The sequence below is a fragment of the Colobus angolensis genome, unplaced genomic scaffold, assembly GCF_000951035.1.
Source record: "Colobus angolensis palliatus isolate OR3802 unplaced genomic scaffold, Cang.pa_1.0 Scaffold248, whole genome shotgun sequence".
Taxonomy (NCBI): domain Eukaryota; kingdom Metazoa; phylum Chordata; class Mammalia; order Primates; family Cercopithecidae; genus Colobus; species Colobus angolensis.
Window position 1 is genome coordinate 253,919 of NW_012115688.1, and position 19,773 is coordinate 273,691.

The following is a 19,773-nucleotide window of genomic DNA, read 5'->3' on the forward strand; positions in this document are numbered from 1 at the left end:
AACCATAAGATGAAAAGAGCCTGGGTCTCTCAATGCTCTTACAGAAGATCATCCACCAAATATCCACCTTAAGCTGTCATGTGAATGAATAAGAAATAAACTTCTATGCGTTAAAATGGTCAAATAGGAGCTAGAGTTACTTTAATACATTAGCTTTGCAAGTTACTTAGCCGATTCGTTCCTTGGTGATAATGGGGTTAAGAGGATTAAATGAACTAATGCATTTGAAGTATTTGGCACAGAGCTAATAATACTAAGCTCCCAATATATGTTTGCTATATATTACTATTATTATTATTATTATTATCCCTCCTTTAAATAAGTGCTACTGCTTTTTGAGAGCACAGCAAGGGCCGGCCTGGTGCTTTTTCAAAAGCAAACATCTTACCTTTTAACTTCTTGCACATAGTCTGCATTTCTGTCAAAGAGGTGGGTCACAGAGTCTTTGATTGCTTCATGCTTGAAAGTAGAGGCTGTTCCAAAGACAGTCACACTGGGGACAGTGGAACACAGCTGAGCCACAGCTTGACCCTGGAAGGAAAAGACAATAGCTATGTCACACACAGGAGCCACCAGTTCATAGCCAGTCTTGCTGGGTGTAGAGCAGGATTTCTCCATTGGCACTATTGTTTTTTTGTTTTGTTTTGTTTTGTTTTGTTGTTTTTAGTGATGGAGTCTCACTCTGTCACTCAGGCTGGAATGGAGTGTGCAATGGTGTGATCTCGGCTCACTGCAACCTCTACCTCCCGGGCTCTAGGCATTCTCCTGCCTCAGCCTCCGCCTCCCAAGTGGCTGGGACTACAGGCACATGCTGCCACACCCAGCTAATTTTTTGTATTTTTCGTAGAGATGGGGTTTCACCGTGTTGCCCAGCCTGGCCCCAAACTCCTTAGCTCAGGCAATCCACCCACCTCAGCCTCCCAAAGTGCTAGGATTACAGGCGTGAGCCACTGTGCTCAGGGGGCCTTTTTAAGGTTGGATTAGTCTTTGTGGTAGGAATCTGTACTGTGTGTTGTCAGATGTTTAGCCCTCCTGGCCTCTACCTACTACATGCCAGTAGCATCCTCCTAGTTGTGACAACCACAGATGTATCCAGACATTGCAAAGTGTCATTTGGGTGGAAGAACAAAATCTCCCATGGTTGAGAATCAGAGGAAAGTCAATGGGAATCAGACGAATCTAAGCACCAAGACTTAAAAACTGATATCTTACAATGCCACCTACTTCACAGGGCTCTTGCAGATGTCTTAGTTTGGGTCCCCCAGAAGCTGTCCCTGAGATAAGGATTTGAATATAGGTATTTTATCTGGAAAATGATCTCAGGAAATAACAAGATATTAAGACAGTAAAAGAAGGCAGCCAATAAAAGATGTGTTAAAGAGGCCATATCTACCATGCATAACTGGAGTTCAACCCCTCTGGGGAACTCTGTGAGCAAGTGTAGAATACACCTCTGCGTTATCCCAACCATGGGTAAGGAAGTCGGAATATTTATCCAGCACATTTCCATCTGCTACTTGTTGAGGGCTGCTTCTGCAATAGTAATTCTTGTGCCTATCTGGCCTGCTCCAGTCAAGCATGCTCCCACAGCAGACAGAAGTCCTAAGCAACCTTCGGCATTTTAAGTGCAGAAAAGATAGGGTGTAGCTGACAGCATCTTCTACAAGAAAGTGTTAAATAAGGTATTATGCAACACAGGTCAAAGACCTGGCACAACATGTGATACTTAGATAATAAATCCTAATTACCTTCCCCCCGTTAGGGGCTTATGATATCCATTACCGAGATCTCCAGGCATACAGAGAAAAGGTCAACGCAAATTTTAGGTATTAAGTGGTCCAGGGGAAATCACAAATGCAGTTAGGAGCAGGTTTATTTTTCCATATCCTTTTTCAGTATGGTTAAAATTGAAGTCATTGGACAAAATATTGTGGTCATGTGTTTTCAGACATTTTCCAGTAAAACCCACTTTTCTGGTAACTAAGGTGCATTCTAAAACCAAGTGTTGTCTATTCCTGGTGTTCCATCTGCCATTTTAAGGAGGAAAACTATTCTAACAGAGTCATCTGCGATGTTAATTTCTGCCTATCATCTTATTTTCATGTCTTCATGCTGGCGGACTAAATCGGATTGGCAGGTCAATTTATGGAAATGTTATCTTATCACCCGTTGCAATTAAAGGAAACATTGAGAGAATCATAGAGTGTCAGAGTTGGAAGATCATCCAATTACCCCCTCCCCATGACTGCTCTATAGATAAAGGAAAAGACATTCAGAAAGGTTAAGGTTACCCATTTTTTCAGAGGCAAATCTGTGATTCAAAGTAAGGTCTCCTGGTTTCCAGTTATTGCCATTTTCCATGGTGTTATGCTGTCTACTTATTTTGACATTTTAAGCTAAGCAGGCTCTAAAGTTCCTACCTAAAATAGACATGTTGCTGGCACATCCCCTTGGAGGTCAACATTTCAGAATATGGGCATGAACCTGAGACTCTGGACAGGCTATAGTTTTCTGTCCAAAGAACAGCGTTGATATTTGTTTAATTCTCCTGCCTTCTAGATTTTATAAAACAAAGAGAGGACTATGTTTTCTAGGGAGTGTAAATATCAGCAACCAATGCAGCAATTCTCTAAAACTTGCTGGCCTCAGATATGTCACACTTACAGCTCCATATGGACAGGGCTTGCAATGATAACCTTCTTAGTACTAGGACGGGAAATTACAATTAGTTCCAGTATCCCTGTATTCCCTTCTGCCCTCTGTCCTTAGGCAAATAGGATATACATTCATTCAACTATTTTTCAGATTTCTATTCTGTACTGCTTGCACTGTGCTATGGATGCCAGAGTGTCCAAAGTGATTGGCATGTGTAAATCTCCAGTCCCAAGCTGCCCACTGAGTCCTGGACTTGCATCTCTATCGTTTCGGCATTTGTCTCCACCTGGCTGTCCCAAAAGCAACACATCACACTCAACTGATCGAAACCTAACTCGTGCCCATCTCTGAATGAACTCATTCAGAGATGAGTCAGTTTCCTAGTGCTGCTGTAACAAAGTTCTACAGACCCAGTGGCTTAAACATCAGAAATTCCTTTTCTCACAGTTCTGGAGGCACAAAGTCTAAAATCAAGGTATTGGCAGGGTTGGCTCCTTCTGAGGGCTGTGAGCGAAAGATCTATTCCAGGGCTTTCTCTTTGGCTTGTAGATGTGCCTCTCGTGCCTGCGTCTCTCCGCTCCGTCTTCCCTCTATGACGCTCTGTGTCTGAATTTCCCCTTCTCATAAGGACACCAGCCATATTGGATGAGGGCCCACTCCAATGACCTCAGTGTAACTTGATTGCTTTTGTAAAGACCCTATCTCCAAATAAAGTGACGTTCTGAGGTGCTGGGGGTTAGGGCTTCAACATAAGAATTTGGAGTGGTGGGGACGGGATGCAATTTAACCGGTAGCACTCCTCTTACTGTGTTTCCTGCTTCCGTGGATGGACTGCACCATTCCCCAGCGCTAAAGCCAGGAATCTGGGCTGCATGCTGGCCTCCTCTTCCTCCCTCGCCCCCACGTCCCTGTACTTCAGCAACTGCGTTATCTCTTTGTCCTCGACAGCTCTTATGACTGTCTCTTAGTCTGGGTGGTCACGCTTCTCGCCCTGGACTATGACAACACTCCACCACCTGACCTGGTTGTTTCCAAAAGTCCTTCTGTGGTCAGAGTGACGTTTCTCAAATACCACATTGAACATGTCAGTATTTATTTTGGACTTCCCAATGCCCATCACAGCTTTCAGAATAAAATGCACACCACCTAGTTTATCACACAAGGCTGGCCCCTATTATCTGACCCAGGCTTCCTCATTCACTTATTTCCTCCACTTTTCCAATCTCTACTCCCTAACACACACAGAACTTCAGCCACCACGACTAGCGTTTGCCACGAGCATGGCATTATGTAGCCCTCAACCCTGGCATTCTCAGAATGACCTTTCATCTTACTTTTGTTTGTTATTACAGACAGGGTCTCACTCTGTCACCCAGGTTGGAGTGTAGTGGCTTAATCATGGCTCACTGCAACCTTGAACTCCTGGGCTCAAGTGATCGTCCCACATCAGCCTCCCCAGTAGCTGGGACTACAGGTACATGTCACCACACCCAAATAGCTTATTTTTTTTTTTTTTTTTCTTTTTGAGATGGAGTCTCACTCTGTCGCCTAGGCTGCAATGCAGTGGCATGATCTCAGCTCACTGCAACCTCTGCCTCCCGGTTTCAAGCAATTCTCCTGCCTCAGACTCCTGAGTAGCTGGGATTACAGGCGTGCGCCACCATGCCCGGCTAATTTTGTATTTTTAGTAGAGGCAGGGTTTCTCCATGTTGGTCAGGCTGATCTCGAACTCCCGACCTCAGGTGATTTGCCTGCCTCGGCCTCCCAAAATGCTGGGATTACAGGTGTGAGCCACTGCACCCAGCCTTTTTAAAATTTTTTTTTGTAAAGATGGGGTCACACTATGTTACCCAGGCTGGTCTAGAATTCCTGGCCTCAACTGATCCACCTATCTTGGCTTCCCAAAGCACTAGGATTACAGGCATGAGCCATTGTGCCCAACCTCACCTTAGTTTACTGAGGAAGAAGCTGAGGTTTATAGAGGGTAGGTGCCTGCTCCAACACCACTAGAGTAACAGCTTGATCTGCTTCACTCCTGGCTGCCACACGTACCAGCTGAGCAACGTATTGGCACCTCTGTTCACTCATCTAAAATATTTGTATAGCAATACTCTACATGGTCTAGGTTTACTGTGAGATTACGTGTTATAATGCATCCAGGTGCCTAGAACAATCATTGCTCAATACATACTTGCTATCAGTACTCCTAAGTCCTCTCTTACTATTTTTCTTGGTCTTATTATATTCGCAGTAGCAACATACCCGCTATCCTGCCATCAGATCCTGCATGACTATGCTATTTTAGCATCAATGCCAGTTTCCCCACATGCTTTCCCCCTTCTCATTATGCCCTCCCTTCCTCTTTTTTCTTCCAATCAGAGCCATTCCCACTCAGGCATCTCCATCCCCAGGAATCCTTTCCAGCATCCCAGATAGAGTCAGTTGCCCTCTTTTGTGCCCCTGTTGACTTGTGGTTCCCTTCTCCCAAAGCGTGGCTACCATGGCCTCTGTGGCTTCTGCCTGCCCTATCTGTGAGCTCTGTGGGGGCAGGGACTGTGTCTCCACTGGCCCTCTGCTCCTGTGCCCAGGGCAGAGCCTGACACACAGTAAATGTCTGGTAAAACTTGGTGGACAGATGCATGAGAAACTGGAGGAGTTGAGTGTGTGGGGGCAGCCCTTCCCAATCGTTTTGCAGCCTTCATGTCCTTTAGTGTTGTAGAGTTGGAATAAAGCATAGATTTAATTAACCATATGCAGTTCTGACCCAAGCAGAACTTCACTATTTCTACTTTAAAGAAAAACATGCACATGGTAAAAAAAAAAAAAAAAAGAGAGAGATAATATAGATATTCCAGATCACTTATGTACTTATAACATATAATATGTGAGTATTAGATAATAGATAAATATATAATATAATTACTTGTAACTAGAATAATGTATAATTAATATATATAGCCATGATGTATATATATAATAATATCTATTTAATAATATAGAAATAGAATTACTAATAACACAATTAAAATTAGTATGCTACATAAGTATTATGTATAATATATAATAATCTATACTATTACCTAAAGATTAATGGATGGAAAACATAAATTCATCACATATCTACTTGCAGCCTTTCTGTTCTCCATCACCTGTCTTAGGCAATGAGAGGCCCTGATAACATCTTCAATAAATTTTAAATAATGCTCAGCATTCTGTATTTAAGCAGAAAAGTGCCTTCCCACACATTTATAGAAAATCCGTGTTCTCCCTTCTCCAACTCCCGAGCTGAATGCAGGATCAGCAGCTCATTTATCCTCGTTTCTCCTACGTGCCTAGCAAATAGCATGGACTCAATAAACATTTGTGGGAGACAGAATGAACTTTCAATAAAAAGGACCTTGCAATTTACCTCCAGAACCAGAACATAAAATGAATAAGACAATCCATTCTCCCAGTCGCGGCAATAAATGACGATTTGCATGCACTTGTTTTTAATGGATTTTCCTTCCTTCTTTCGAACGTAAGAATTCTGCACCACATCTGCCCTTCTCTTCCCTATGGCTAACAATAGAGCATTAACAGCATCTGCGGCTTCTTTTGTCCCACCATGGGGCAGATACTGTACTAAAGTGCTTCGTTAAATCCTTAAACCACCTTTAGTGTAAGTATTTTTGTCTTCTTTTCATACCTAAACATGGAGACTCAGAGAGAAGAAGAAAGTTGGCCAAGGTTACTTGGCTTGTGAATGATAAAGCTGGGAATCAAATCCAGGTATCCCTGACTTCAAGGCCACTCTGCTATTAATCTTCTTATCTGTGCAGCTAAGCACTCGAGTTGCCATCTTAGAGACAACTGCGGGTCTTTGCCATCAATTACTCTTCGGATGACTTTGTCTCAGGTTCATACGGGCGAAGAGATTTTCAACCAGATGTTAATCAACTCAATCCTTATTGCAGAGTTGCCTGGAGTCTCCTTAAGCAGACCACAGGCAGCAGGGAATCCAGAGACTGTGGTAACAAGGGAGCTGATCTGGGTCCCTGAAACATGACCCTGATCGACAGACTAGCCATTTAAAGCAAGATCATATTCCAGCAAAGCTAAGCATGTAAATGAATGCTTAGAGGGCTGAATCCATCTCTTTAAAGGCTTCCTACACTGCCTGGTACGTATTAAGTACTGAGTAAGTAGCAGTTTTTAGCTATAACAGTTTTGGGACTGGGATGGGGCCCAGCTGAAATTCTTTTTACCCACTAAGTGGGAATGTAGGCTAGATGATCCTAACCAGTGCACTGAAATTCAGGATTTGGCATCAAAAACTTGACTAAGTAAGGACAGAGAATGGATGGCTTAGGAAAGTCTCTATAATGTAAATACCATCTACTCCTCCAGCCTTGTTTCTCACCATATTCCAGAACTCTACCTGACCACAGGGAAAAACGATCAGTTCTTCCTAAGTGCCACCCTCTCTTTCACTGCAGGATCTTTGCACATACAGTCCCCACTGCTTGGAATCCTCTTTCCTGTCTTTTCTCCCGGTTTATTCCTTGTATCCTTTGAATCCCAGCCTCTCTGTTACTTCATTGAGTCATTCATTCCATCACTACAGTGCTTCCTTTTTTCTTATGGAGTCTTGTTTTGTTGTCCAGGCTGGAGTGCAATGGCACAATCTCAGATCACTGCAACCTCTGCCTCCCGGGTTCAAGCGATTCTCCTGCCTCAGCCTCCTGAGTAGCTAGGATTACAGGCGCCCGCCACCACGCCCGGCTAATTTTTGTATTTTCAGTAGAGATGGGGTTTCACCATGTTAGCCAGGATGGTCTCAATCTCTTGACCTCGTGATCTGCCCGCCTCGGCTTCCCAAAGTGCTGGGATTACAGGAGTGACTACAGTGCTATTTAATGAGCATCTCTACTGGATCAAACATTATTGGAGGCACCAGAAATATAAACAAGTTATTTATATATGTGGTCCCTGTCTTGGAACTTGCATTGTAGTGAAGATGACAGATATTAATAAAATAAATAAACCATTAAAAGTACAATTATACACCTAAACCATGAGAATGAGAGCACCAATTCCACTGAACCACTAGCAAAAGACCACATTGGTGTGCTATGTTTTTGCACATATGCAGACAAGGAGGGGCGTGCATTAAAGTGAAGTGTGTGGGCATGTTGGGGGAGATAGATAAGGAAAAGGAAAGGACTCACCTGTGGTCAAGTTTCTCCAATGGGTTGTGTGACTAGGGGCAAACTCATCATCTCTCTGTGCCTTGGTTTCCCTTTTTCTTCTTTTTGAGATGGAGTCTCACTCTGTCGCCTAGGCTGCAATGCAGTGGCATGATCTCAGCTCACTGCAACCTCTGCTTCCCGGGTTCAAGCAATTCTCCTGCCTCAGTCTCCTGAGTAGGTGGGACTATAGGCACACACCACCATGACCAGCTGATTTTTGTGTTTTTATTAGAGACGGGGTTTCACCATATTGGCCAGGCTGGTCTCGAACTCATGACTTGTGATCTGCCCGCCTCAGCCTCCCAAAGTGCTGGGATCACAGGTGTGAGACACCACGCCCAGCCGGTTTCACATTTTTAAAATGGGAACTTGGACTTAATGATCTCTATGGTCTCTTCAGTTCTAAGATTTCTTGATCACATTGGCTAGTTATTTAGCTGGGCCAAAAGCAGTCTATTTGGAGAAATCTCCCAAAAAGTATGAAAGTTGAGTCACTGTCTCAAGTTTGATGCAAATGGAACTTTCTATTACTAACCTGACCATTTTCAAGATCATCTTACAAACAGAATTTTGTATATCTCTTCTAAAAGTTGTTTTCACTAAACAGCTCATGAAAACCATAGATCATTAATGTAGTCAAAGAATGGAAATGAATGAGCAGAATGAATTTGTGAATGTTGGGAGAGGAGACCTGGAGGAGATGGTGAGGTAAGATTTTCTTCTTCCAAAGATTGTCAGTTTATTTTTGCATCTTCATCAACACATGGAGGTACTTAGATGAGCAAAAATAACTGAAAATTATCACAAAATCAAGTCCATTGGATGCATGAGCCATACTTACGTTTTTCTTATGACAATACAAGCTCCCACATTGAGGTTTAGACACAGAGTCAGAAACAATTTTTTCAGATCACGCTGTCATTTGTCTGCTCGACAATTCAGGGACTCAATTGTTGTAAGAAAAAATTCAAACTCCACTGTGTGGGCTCATCCATGTGACCTGCCACCAAAGGCAGCAAAGACTATTTCATGTTCTCACCGACAATGCTTCAAGCATCAGTCAGTTTTTCTTTTTCTTTGTTTGTCACTGCAAAGCTGTTGACCTACACATGACACGCACTGTGACACACAGATGCTGAGAATTTCAATGGCAGGAAGTTACAGGGGTGCACGGCTGAGATAGGAGAGAGGGAAGAAAAATTGAAAAGGGTGGGACAGCCATTTTTCAATAGATCAAAATATAAGTATGGACAATTTTTTTTTTTTTTTTTTTTTTTTTTTTCTCTCTTTCTTGCCGAGGCTGGAGTGCAGTGGTGTGATCTTGGCTCACTGCAACCTCCACCTTCTGGGTTCAAGCGATTTTCCTGCCTCAGCCGCTCGAGCAGCTGGGACTACAGGCACATGCCACCACACCTGGCTACTTTTTGTATTTTTAGTAAAGACAGGGTTTCACCTTGCTGACCAGGCTGGTCTTGAAATCCTGACCTCGTGTTCTGCCCTCCTTGGCCTCCCAAAGTGCTAGGATTACAAGTGTGAGTCATGGCGCCCGGCCTAATTGTTTTTAATTGCCAAAAGAAGTAGACATATTCTTTGGGAAGACTTGGTGGACAGTGTCTTATTTTTTTCTCTTTTATTCATTGTACGGATCCGTGCTTCTCAGTGTGTGGTGCCAGAGCCGGAAGCCTCAACATCATGTGGGGACTTGCTGTAATGCAGATTCCCAGGCTCCACCCCAGACGTATGGAATCAGAAACTCCCAGGATGGGGCCCTGCAGCCTGAGTTTGGACAGGCCCTCTAGGGGATTCTGCTGCAGCTCAAGCTGAGAACCACTGACGTAAATCATCATGGTAAATCATTGGCACATTCCCTGTGATTTAGAGGAGAAAGGTCCCATGATGCTCAGCATATCTGACAATCAGATATTTTATTTAAAAGCTGGATGCAGCCTGACTATTCGTATGTAATTATACACTCCCTGGAGAATCCTAATGTGCTGACGGCGCTGAGATGCACTGCTCTATACAGGCATCCTTCTTCTAACGTGCTTAATTATGGCATTGTAACAATCCACTTCCTCTTTTCCTAGTTGAGGCTGACATCAGGGTCTATGGGTTTAGCGTGTGGGATCCTGTAGATCAGGGCGTGACCATCACAGTCTACTGTGATCAGAGAAGCAGGAAGAGAAAATCAGCCCCCATCCACATTAGCAGGGTCTGAGGCTTTTGATGCTTGGCCACGGTGCACCGGGTTTTCCTAGCCCGTCACAGCTCTGCTCCAGCAAGTGACTGCGAAGACGACAATGTAAACCTTTTCCTCTGCTTAGACTGCTCTCAGCTCATTGCAAAGGTACTGGATTAGGAAGCAAATGAGGCAAAGTGGTGAGGCATATCGGTTGATTCATTCAGCTCCAGCTGCACAGAGCTTACTGTGTACCTGGCAGGGCTCAACATACCCTATAAATAATAGCTCATTCAATCCTCATCATAACCTTCATGTGGTAGGTACTAATTCATCATCACTTCCTAGATAGAAGAACTGAAGCACAGGGAAGTTAGATAACAGCCTAAAGTCACATAGCAGTACCAGAGAGAAGATCTGAATCCAAGTAGTCTGGCTCCAGCTTCCACAGTTTAACCACTGCCCTATGCGACAGGACAGTTGTGGGTCTGTAGGCTAAAAGGAGAGAAGGAAGAGGAACCACCTCTTCCTGGTAAGTTACGCTTTGTCAAGCACTATGCTGGGTACTTTACACATACCATTCTATCCAGCCAACATCATATTGCCATCTGGAAGAAAGGCTCAGAAAGAGCAAGGGGATTTACTCAGAGTAATCTTGCCAGGATCGTTGGAAACCGAGGCTCAGGAAGTCTAAGTACTAGCAACTACAAGTGATGAGGTTTAAATGCAAGCCTCCTTATTGCTGAGCCCAAGTTCTTTGTGCTTTGTTACCAACATCTAAGGCAATGAAACAGAAAATGTGATGATGCAGAGGTTGCGTACCAAGGTAAACCTTCTGGATCTCATACCTGAGTCAGTCCTGGGCTCTCACTACCTGGTTGATCTCGGGCAAGGTGAGCCTAGCTGAGTCTCAGATTCCTCCTCTTTAGATTGAGGATGATAATGGCTACTCCACAAGGCCAGGTGTGGGTCAGTGTGGGTAACACATGTGATGTGTTCACCTGGGGATGGCCCAGAGCAGTTGCTCAATAAGCTGATTTCATCCCCTTTGTCCTCTAAGACCACCTCTTCTGGGAAGCCTTCCCAGAGTTCCCCAGAAGAGTTCATCTATTTCTGCTTCGCCCCAGACTCACTCACGTCACCACCCAACCATCCTTTACTCTGTACCCTAATTCTCCTCTCCTGTTTGCTTCTCTTCTCTAGTCTTTTGCCCTCCCCTCTCCTCCCTTTCTTCTCCTCCCTTCTCTTCTCTGTCTCTCTCTTCTTTAAAAATTTCTTTTGTATCTCCCATTAGGCTGTAAACTCCTTGTATTAGTCTGTTCTCATGCTGCTAATAAAGACATCCCTTAGACTGGGTAATTTATGAAGGAAAGAGGTTTAATTGACTCACAGTTCTACATGGCTGGGGAGGTCTCACAATCATGGCGGAAGGCAAAGGAGGAGCAAAGGCATGTCTTACATGGCGGCAGGCAAGACAGTGTTTGCAGGGGAACTCCCTTATATAAAACCATCAGCTCTCGTGAGACTTATTCACTACCATGCGAACAGCACGGGAAAGACCCACCCCCATGATTCAATTACCTCCCACTGGGTCCCTCCCACGACACGTGGGGATTATGGGAGCTACAGTTCAAGATGAGACTTGGGTGTGTACACAGCCAAATCATTACTCCTTCAGGAAAGGACCACATTTTTCTGCCTTTATATCCACAGCATTGATCTAGTGCATAAGTCTCAGTAACTGCAGGAGAATGGAGGAAACAACAGAAGAGTCAGAAGTGTGAGCAAAGACAAAGGCAATCAAAAGGACCCACAGTGTAGATCAGAGGGCAACTGAGGGCTAGGGCGGAGGATGTGTGTCCTTTCTAGGAAAGTGGAGGCTTGGAAGGAAGGTTCAGTGGCTGCACAGTCACCTCCCTTCCTTTATCTCTTGGTTGGAGGTGGACGAGGTCTGCCCACTGAGATACAACCTGTTGGTAGCACGGTTACAACTTTACATCAGTGATGGGGGAAATCTGTGTGCATGCCAAAGGCAAATATTTTGTTCTTTTGCTTTTCAACCATGCACATGGAGTGGGGAGAAGGGTAAGATGAGGGTGACAATGGAGGGAGAAACATAGGAAGAACGTTAGGATAAAACAGATGTGGGTGTAGAAATGCATTCCACAAAGAGCCCCCAGAGCCGGACTGTAGCACTGGCTCTCCCTAGGGCAGTTTGCAGATGCTTCCTGAGCTGGACTGAGTGAACTTGGACCTGTCCCTCCCTTTGCTGCTCCCACCCCACACCCACCTGCAAGTGGAAGCCTGCTTCCAAGATTCAGGTCACCTGTGGGGACAGAGGGATGTGTTCATGAAGGGATTTGGCAACAGTGACTCCCACTCCACACATAAACTCAGCTGCCAGCCAGTGCCCGAGATGCCTGATCAGGAAACCCCTCAGCTAGGTTTCCCGACACCCAGTCCTCACGGAGCACAGCAGGCAGCTTCCGGATCAAGGGTGGGAGGGAGGTGACTTTTGCTTTCCCAAAGTTTCTCCTAGGAGGCAGCTCCATGAGCCCGGGCCTAGGGGATGACGCATCAGGGATAGCCCCTCCTCTGCTCTAGCCGAGAGGGAGGTCAGTCCACTTTTGGACTGTTGACTTTTTGAGGGTCAAGCCAGCACAGAGTTTTGTTGTTTGAGCAATAAGGACGGGCAGCCCCGAGATAGGGAGTGGGAGAGGAGCACTAATATGGCCCCGGAGAAAGAGACTGTGGGAGATCCCTGCCTTCAGAACAAGACCCAAAGCAAGCTGGCTCTGAAGGGAGTCTTGAACACGCAGGAGCAGAAAACCTGAGTTCTGATCCTGCTCTTGCCATTTCAGGGCTTTGTAGCTTACGTCCCTCAGATGTACAGGAAGGAAAGGAGCAGAGTCTTTGAGGGTCCTATGTGATGGTAGCTTGGCACTGGGAAAACACGACAACATGGACTTTAGAGTCAGGCAAACCCGAGTTTGCAGCCTAGCTATGGCACTGACCGGCCGTGTGACCCTGGAAAGCTACTTCATCTCTCTGAGCCTCAGCGAACTCACATGTAAACAGGTTAGCATACTTAGTACAGTGCCAAGCATAGTGGATGCTCGGTAGATTTTAGGACCCTGCTCTCTCTCTCTCTCTATTATTATTATTTTTTTAATACAGGTTTTCACTCTGTTGCCCAGCCTGATGTACAGTGGCATGATCATAGTTCACAGTAAACTCAAACTCTTGGGCTCAAGCAATCCTCCCACCTCAGCCTCTCATATAGCTGGGACTATAGGCACTTGCCACCATGTCTGGGTAATTTAAAACAATTTTTTTTTTTTTGTAGAGACGGGGTCTCACTATGTTGCCCAGGCTGCTCTCAAGCTCCTGGCTTCAAGTAATCCTTTCATCTTGGCCTCCCGAAGCACTGGGATTACAGGCATGAGCCACCATGCCTGGCCAGCTCTGCTCTTCTTACTCTAAAGACTGTATCATTCCGTGTTATGATCTTCAGTCTACTAATTCCAGGTTAAATTGCTTCTTTTTCAGGCCCTCTGGGATTTCTGATTGTCAATGGCAGGGCAGGGTTGGAAAGGTTCAATCTGTAACCATAGCTGCCCCTGCTCTACCCTACCACAGTTTTGTGTGAATTAGAAAGACAGGCTAGTATCTGTTGCCAGGCAGAACTGTGAGCCCTAGCAACTAGAGTGTGGCCATCTCTTGCTTGACCCATGGTCTGGTGTTTTTGTGCAGAGTACAGCCTGTCCAACTGCACATGGTAACTCTGCTAATCAACCCTTGTAGAGACCATATCAAGGCTCGTGTCTGTCATCAACAAAACTCTCCAAGTGACGGACACCATGCATGGCCACAGGACAACCCATAGCCCACAGACTGACACATTGCTTGACAGTTGGACTGCAGCAACCGTGGAGCAGGCCAGTCCACCAGATGGCAAAGTCCCCTTCACAGGGCTCTAAATCAAGGAGTGTAGGAGTATTAGAGTCACTTCCAGGCTGGCTGCGTTCTATGTAGTGCATTTGGATAAATTTCCTGAATGCTTATATTTGCATAGTGGGATGCCGGATTCTCATTTCCAGCCCAATTACAATTTGTACCCACAGTTTGAAGTTGTGGTTTTGATGAATGCATCTCTTTCAACCAAAACAAAACAAAAACAAAACAAAAAAACAACCAAACGACTGAAACTACTATTGTGTAGGGTGACCATATAATTTATTATCTAAATTGGAACTCTTTTTGAGAATGAAAGGGGATGCTATTATTAATTCCTCTTGATCAACAGGCACAAACTGTGTCTTAGGCAAATTGGGTCATATAGTCATCCTAATATTAAGGCAAGGAAAATAATTAATAGGGTGGCCAGGAGAGAAGGGCAGAGGGGCAGCATCAGTGGGACTTGGATTCTGATCCTTGGATCTCCTGCTAAGCACTTGAGGGAACTTGACCTTGTCACTCTGAAGTGATAGCCTTAGCTATAAAGTTGGGATAATATTACCTACCTCACCAGGTTACCATGAGTGTCCAACAGACAAGTGTGCATACAGCCTTGCACAGGATCAGACACAAAGTGGGGGCTTAGGAGATGTAAGCTCATGTCCCCTACTCCTGTCTTTACCCATCTCCTACAATGCCTGTACCCTACACACAGGGATTTGTACACCAGCATGCAGCAGTGCCTGGCAGAAAGCAAACGCGCTTACTTCGGACGATCGTTTTCACAGCTCGGTAGCCTGCCTTCCTGCCTGGCTTGGGTGTCCGTGTTTGCTGAAGGCACCTCATTAACAAGGCCTCTCAACAGGAACAGGAGGCTGACCTTGGTTTCAGCAACTTCTGATGTGATCAAGAATTCCATTTCAAAGGACCTGCCCTGAACATGAATGACTCAAATGCTCACATCATTGCTCTGTTTCTGCCAGTCCTCAGAGATCAGACATCGGGACTCTTTCTATGACTTTAGATCCTGCGGCTGAGGTTCTGTTCCAGGCGGGACAGGACCCATCGCAGCTGGAAGGTGACATCGGAGGCTTCTGGATCAGAGTACGTTTTAACTGTCAGTCCTGTAGGGAACTGGAATGCAGTGGCCAGGTCTCCAGATAGAAATTCCTACTGGGATGTTTAGTTCTATTCATTTCACCTTTGCCACCTTTCCATTCTCAGACCTGCCTTCTTTGTAGGACAGGACCCTTTTCAAAGCTCTTTGTCCTGCTGTTTCCTATCAATGACAAACTTTCAAAGTTAACGGGCTTTCTTTGCGAATGTAGTAAGAGTAAAATTATTTCACTCTTAATATTGTTTACCAAGCCATCCCCCTTGCTCAAAGAGCGGCATTACCAGGACCAATGCTGTCGCCAGTCACCTCTTACCTGGAGCCCCTGGTACACAGACAAGCACACAGAATTTGTTCATAAAAACATGGAGATGAATGAGTGAATGGATGAACGAATGATGATTTCTTCACATTTTCCCCTCCTTTGATATCTTAGCAATGCAACGCCCTGTTCCTTTCATGCTATTGTCTCTGTCTCAGAAATTTTGCACGTTTGTGTCTTGTTTCATTCAGTGGACATCTATGTGCCATGTACCTCAGGGCCATGCGCTGTGCATCTACATTTTTTATTATTATACTTTAAGTTCTGGGATACATGTGCAGAACGTGCAGGTTTGTTACATAGGTATACACGTGCCATGGTGGCTTGCTGCACCCACCAACCCATCGTCTACATTAGATATTTCTTCTAATGCTATCCCTCCCCTAGCCCCCCACCGCCTGACAGGCCCCGGTGTGTGATATTCCCCTCCCTGTGTCCATGTGTTCTCATTGTTAAACTCTCACTTATGAATGAGAACACGTGGTGTTTGGTTTTCTGTTCTTGTGTTAGTTTGTCAAGAATGATGGTTTCCAACTTCATCCATGTCCATACAAAGGACATGAACTCATCCTGTTTTATGGCTGCATAGTATTCCATGGCGTATATGTGCCACATTTTCTTTATCCAGTCTATCATTGATGGGCACTTGGGTGGGTTCCAAGTCTTTGCTATTGTGAACAGTGCCCTGTGCTGGGTAAGTTCTAGGAACACGAGGTGGCATGTTCTAGAGGCAGACCACCTGCAGAAGTACTCCTGATCACATTTACTAGATAGCTGGCATTGGGCAAATCACATAAGCATTCAGAACTTTTGTTTTTGCCCATGTGCATGGTATTGGTGCCTCCTGAAAGTGGGTGTAAGGAGTGAAGGAGATGGCCCCAGTAAGGGCTTAACACCCTGCCTGGTAGCAGCTAATATTAATTGTAAGGACGTCAGCTCCTTACCTGTCTCTCTAACAAGATCATGGACCAGGCATGGTCCCACATGGGGCAATCCCACATGGGGGACCAAGATGGAGGCCACATGAAGAGCATTGAAAACACAGCTCTGGAGACTCTTAGGACCTCAAATGTCCTTGAGTCATCCACTCCAACCTCCTACCTGGTGCAGGACGAGCTTCCTGACTCAGCTTCCTCCTGTAATATTTCCAGGATGAAAACTAATGAGGCGGAAATGGTGCACTAATTGCCTCTCTAGTCAGCCCATTCTATTTTGAGGTACCTCTAATTGTTAGAAGGTCTTATTTATAATATGCTATCCTCAGCCTTCCTGTAAATTTTGCTCTTAGGAAGCATGACACACAAAACTATTGACTTCTATGTCTCATATCCCTTCTTACTCCCTGGTGATATTTCCACCATGCTCCTGCATCGTGGATCTTCTCTTTTCCAATCTGAGCATGTTTAATCCCTTCAACTCTTCTCTTTGGCAAATGGCACTACATCCAGGGGACGGTGGCCTGGAAGGTGATAACCCTCTTACACGTGGCACAGCAGAACCATCTCCTTCTATTTGAACATCAGCAGTTCCTGATATTTCTTTGTTCACAGACTACTTTTGTATAACACAATTTTGGGTAGCACACTTGACTGATAAATTCAAATAACACTAAAACTTAGGCGAGATTACATTGCCATTCGCAACCACAGCATAACAACATCTCACAGTCTCTACATTGACACTTAGTTTTGCCACTTGACTTTAGAACTTCTTAGTCGTCTGACTTGGCTCTTTTGATGCATGTGCACAAGATGAATGTCTTACATGGTCCAGTAAAAGGGTGATCTTCCTCAGGCAACAACCTCAATTTAGTACTCACAGCAATGGTATTGCACGTTACACTGCATCTTTGAGCTCTATCGTGTCCACACTCTGAAGGACAGGCAGGACATGCATACTCAGTTGTACCAAAAATGAAATGTACACATGGGTCAAAATGTGGTGGTCCACTTTGCCGAAGTTATGAAGTGCACAGTTAGCATAGGATGAGGGCAATACCTTTCCAGGACCACAGGTTTATACATCAGAAGCATGGGAAGACCGAGGGAGAGGTGATTCGTTTGGTTTCTGTCTCCCTTCCACCTCTCCTACACCCACTGCTTTTGGCCACTATTTAGTGGTTGCAGGTCACGATCCACAAAAGAAGTTAAAGGTACATAAGTCACAGTTTAAGAGGTTTCTTTTTCCTGCTTTCTCATTCTCAAAAAGCTCTTGGCATGACTGAAAGCAATTACTTCTCCAAGAGCAGCAAAAACTGTGAACATATTAGTAAGTTCTCCTGATACACGTAAACATCAGAGAATGAAATGCTGCATTTTGCAGAAGGACCTACTCCGACCTCTACTAAGCTCTTTATAAAAAATATTATTATGAAAGCAACCTGTTTATGCCATTGTAAATCATGAAATTTGGAAAATACAGAAAACTATAAAAATGTCAACTACAATGCCATATCTCAGAGATAAACACTCTAAATAATTTGGCTTATTCTGTTCCAGTAGTTTTCTAATATGTATTATCAATATTTTTTTTAATCCACAGAATTGGAATCACACTGAATACACCACTACGTACCCTGATTATCTTTTTCTTTCTAAGCTCACATTGTGAGCATTATTGTGGGCCATGACAAATTATTTAACACCCCCGTTTTGAATGGCTGTGGAATATTTTATTATATAGATAGACTACAGTTCCTTTTAACCAACTATCTTACAAGAGATTATGGTGTTAAACTATTATACACTGTATTTCAGTGAAGATTTTTGTATACATATCTTTGATTCTAAGTTTCAGAAGACAGTCTAAGTCCATCTTACCTATGACCGTATACTTTGTGTCTAACTCACTGTTGCCAGAACTGCTGATGCTCAGTGTTTGCATAGTGACAGGCTGGCTGTTTGACTAACTCTCTGGTTATCTCTTTAGAAGATATTGCCAGTAGTGAAGGTTGCATCCTGTCTTTTATGAGTATATGGCAGCCCTACCAGTATGAAATCGTGAGGTCAAAGGGTTCGGTAAAATTCTAAAGAAAATATTTGGGGCAGCAAAGCAAGAATTTCTGTCATTGTGGTTCACGGAAGGATCAACTGGAACCTGCTGGGACTGTTCCTGCTTTGGTATTGGGGAATCAAACATAGTCACTGGCATAATGGCTTACAAGCTGTTTTCAGTCATGAAACTGTGTCTACATGTAGCTCACATTTTGATGATTCATTTATTCTACATACTAATGTATCCTCCCCCTGTGTAATTAAGAATGTCGTTATCACTACATAGGATAGGTAAAGTTCACCCATTTAATCTGATCCAACACTTGCCAAGCACCCACTCCATTCCAGACCCTGTAGTATGTGGTGGGAGCACAGAGATGCTAAGGCCCATTCTGATTTCAAGAAGACCCTGCTAGCACAGGAAGACCTGGGATAATTGCACATATTAGTGCCTGGGATATACAGGCAGTTAATGCATAGTTGCTGGATGGATGGATGCACAGATAGATGAATCTAATAAGGGTAATATCAGGAAGATAATGTAGACGGCATAGAGGCAGAAGAGCGGGAGGGGCTTCCAAGAGGAAGTGACGTTTAAATGGTGAATAGAAACTTGCCAGGCAGAGGAACAACGGGAGCTAGCATGGCTCTCCGGGTGGAAGGTTGGACAGTGCAGAATTACATGGAGAGGATGAGCGGACAGGCTGGGCTGAAGAAAAAGCAACTGGGGGAGGGGATTATGAGGAGAGGTGTTTGTGTTCATCTTGGCTGATCATCAAAGACTTTTTCAGAGGGTTTGACTTTCCCCAAAAGTGGCCCCTAGAGTAAAAATGTGGGTGCATGTAGTTTAGTTGGGATGGGTCTCAGGAAGTAAGATGAATGAGTTAGGGTGGTGAGGCATCGAAGGGAGGAAAACCTACACAGTGGGTTAACCCCTTCAACAACAAAGCTCTATTCTAGTGGGGTCCCTCTGAGAGGTGACATAGAACACCCCTCCTAACTGTCCCATGGAGGGGGAGCACGCTCAGGAATGTATCCCCCCCACTCTCATCCCGCACCTGCTGAGGGATGCTCCTGCGGCATTCAGTCAGGGCTCTTGCACCCTGCCTGAGCGTGGGCCAAATTGCAAACCAGGAACCAACCTCAGGCAGAGCTGCTGGCATCTGCCTGTGTGAATGGACACTGTCAGCACCGACCTCAGGGACGAGAATCTGTGTCTGCTACACAGCCCAATGGCCAGCAGGCTACATCTTAGCAAGCAAGCTCTGTGACTAGGAAGAAAATCCTCTTCCAATGACTTAATCTTTTTTTTTCTTTTTTTT

General features: G+C 44.6%; 1 protein-coding gene across 1 annotated transcript in view; it reads right to left on the bottom strand.

The window, feature by feature from the left end:
• The window catches only part of VAT1L (vesicle amine transport 1-like), a 191,442-nt gene that overhangs the window by 116,304 nt on the left and 55,365 nt on the right, over positions 1-19,773 (bottom strand). Inside the window, exon 4 of the mRNA XM_011945975.1 lies at positions 389-531. Within this exon, the coding sequence (XP_011801365.1) occupies positions 389-531 (143 nt within the window). The remainder of the gene's footprint in view (positions 1-388; positions 532-19,773) is intronic.